The 1,803-nt window shown below is 50.7% G+C and overlaps 1 protein-coding gene across 1 annotated transcript; it reads right to left on the bottom strand.

Annotated features, from left to right (window-relative positions):
- Positions 1-688: 688 nt before the first annotated feature.
- On the bottom strand, positions 689-1,079 carry H310_13927 (hypothetical protein; the record flags this gene model as incomplete). The annotated part of the gene is made up of 2 exons (XM_008881590.1): positions 689-753; positions 851-1,079. The coding sequence occupies 2 exons, from the start codon at positions 1,077-1,079 to the stop codon at positions 689-691; spliced, it is 294 nt and encodes a 97-aa protein (XP_008879812.1).
- Positions 1,080-1,803: the final 724 nt, after the last annotated feature.

Raw genomic sequence — 1,803 nt, 5'->3', positions numbered from 1 at the left:
CTAACATTTTGCATCGGACTGTACCAGCGACATTCAAGCCCTTAGCATTTCACGATCGATTCGACTGATGTCAACGAGATAAAGGTGGGGAAGTTTAGTGTATCCATTGAGTCGTGAGAGATAGTGACCTCACGTTTCCATGTGCCCTGGACACTTCGCGAGTTCCTTTTTTTCAGGTGTGTACCTCGCACGATGTGTGGCGTAAACTTATTATGCACCAACCAAGGCGATATGTCCGACCTGGCGTGGACGAATGAACCTCCTAACTTGACGTAGACCGGTGGCCCTACCCCGCCGTGGGCGACGAAACTATTTGACCTAATCAAAATGTGGAGAGCGCATTTCGTCCGTCCAGTCTATCGACTCTGATGGGACCGCGTTCAACTCCCGTGGCGCACTGGGCAGAGGATATACTTGAAAATATTTTTCTAGAGGAGCTTGCTTGCCTTCGGGTTCTGTTTGAGGTCGGTCCGCTTCCAACGCAATCATAGAGTCTGACAAGAAATTATAGACGCACCCCAAAATTTTACCTTCTCAAGTATTTTTAAGGATACCGTCTAAAGCCCATGTGTAATCCAGGCAGTGATGCTCTCAATCCACATGATACTACTCTGTTTGGCAAAAGTTGCAAGTGAATCTTCTCCTCAATACACAAAAGCAGTACAAAGAATCTGAATTTTTTTACTTTCTACGAAGCAGACAAGCCATTGACCAGGTTGCACAGCTCATCGAGACGATCTTCTTCCTCCCAGCCTAAGCTTGAGCATGTCGAGAACAATAGAATCATCACATTCCGCTTGTTTCTGTCGTTTGCTTCGTGGCATGTCGTAAGTGTTGTTGCCCTCCACACCTAGGCACGCTTGGAACACACGAAGCAGAGTCCCATAGGTCTTGTCCAGCGTCGACGGCGCCAAGTCTTCAAAAGACTGCTCGACGACGCACACCAGGTCTTCAATGGACGAGCATTCCATTCGTTGCTGAGGTGCTTGAATAGTGTTGAAAAAGCCGAGGTCAAGAACGTTCATGTCGGGCCATTGGGCCGGCTGGTTGAGCACCCTGATGTCCCAACCACCCGACATGCAAGCGCTGACCACGGAAACATCGTCCGGCGCGACGTGAGACTTGGCGTTGTCTTGTTGCACGAAGATCGTCGGCGGGGCATCGTAACTGAAGGGGCGCCACTATTGCTTGAGTGCGGGAATGACCTTGTCGACGAGGTATGACCGATACACATCTCTTGTGACTGACACAGGCTCGTAGACAATAGTCCCCGCCGGTCGATTGACACTTTTCCTCCTCGCAGCCGTGGAGCGCAAGAACGGCCAGCATCCCACCTTGCCGTCCCACCCATAGCGTGGTCTTGCGACGACAACCAAGAACATCACCTTAGTGATGTGCGACTTACCTTGGAGTTGACGTCTTGAAGGCTTTTCCTCGTCGGTCCACATGTAGAATTGACGACGAAACTTCGTGATATAGAACCACTTTTCGTCCACGTGGACGACGTTAAACAATTCAAAATGGCTCTCGTTACCTAGGTCTGACGTGAAAAACTTGCAGTGGTTGAATCGCGCCTGCTTGTGGTGTTCCTTGAGCGCCGACCGTGTCCAGCAGGTACGCTTGAGGATCCACCGCTGCTTGATATAGTTCCAAATGGTCCATGTAGATAAACCAGTGTGGGCGGCGAGGCTCCGGTACGTTTATCGAAGACGAAGGGGTGTTGCTTTGATCCGCCGTTCAATTTCGTCCAGCGCGTAGGTTTTCTTCCGACCGCGAAGGTGATTTCGCGTGGACACGTCTGCG

This window comes from Aphanomyces invadans (assembly GCF_000520115.1).
Source record: "Aphanomyces invadans strain NJM9701 unplaced genomic scaffold supercont1.58, whole genome shotgun sequence".
Classification (NCBI taxonomy): domain Eukaryota; phylum Oomycota; class Saprolegniomycetes; order Saprolegniales; family Verrucalvaceae; genus Aphanomyces; species Aphanomyces invadans.
Note: the sequence above shows the minus strand (reverse complement) of the source record. Positions and strands in the feature narration are given on the sequence as shown.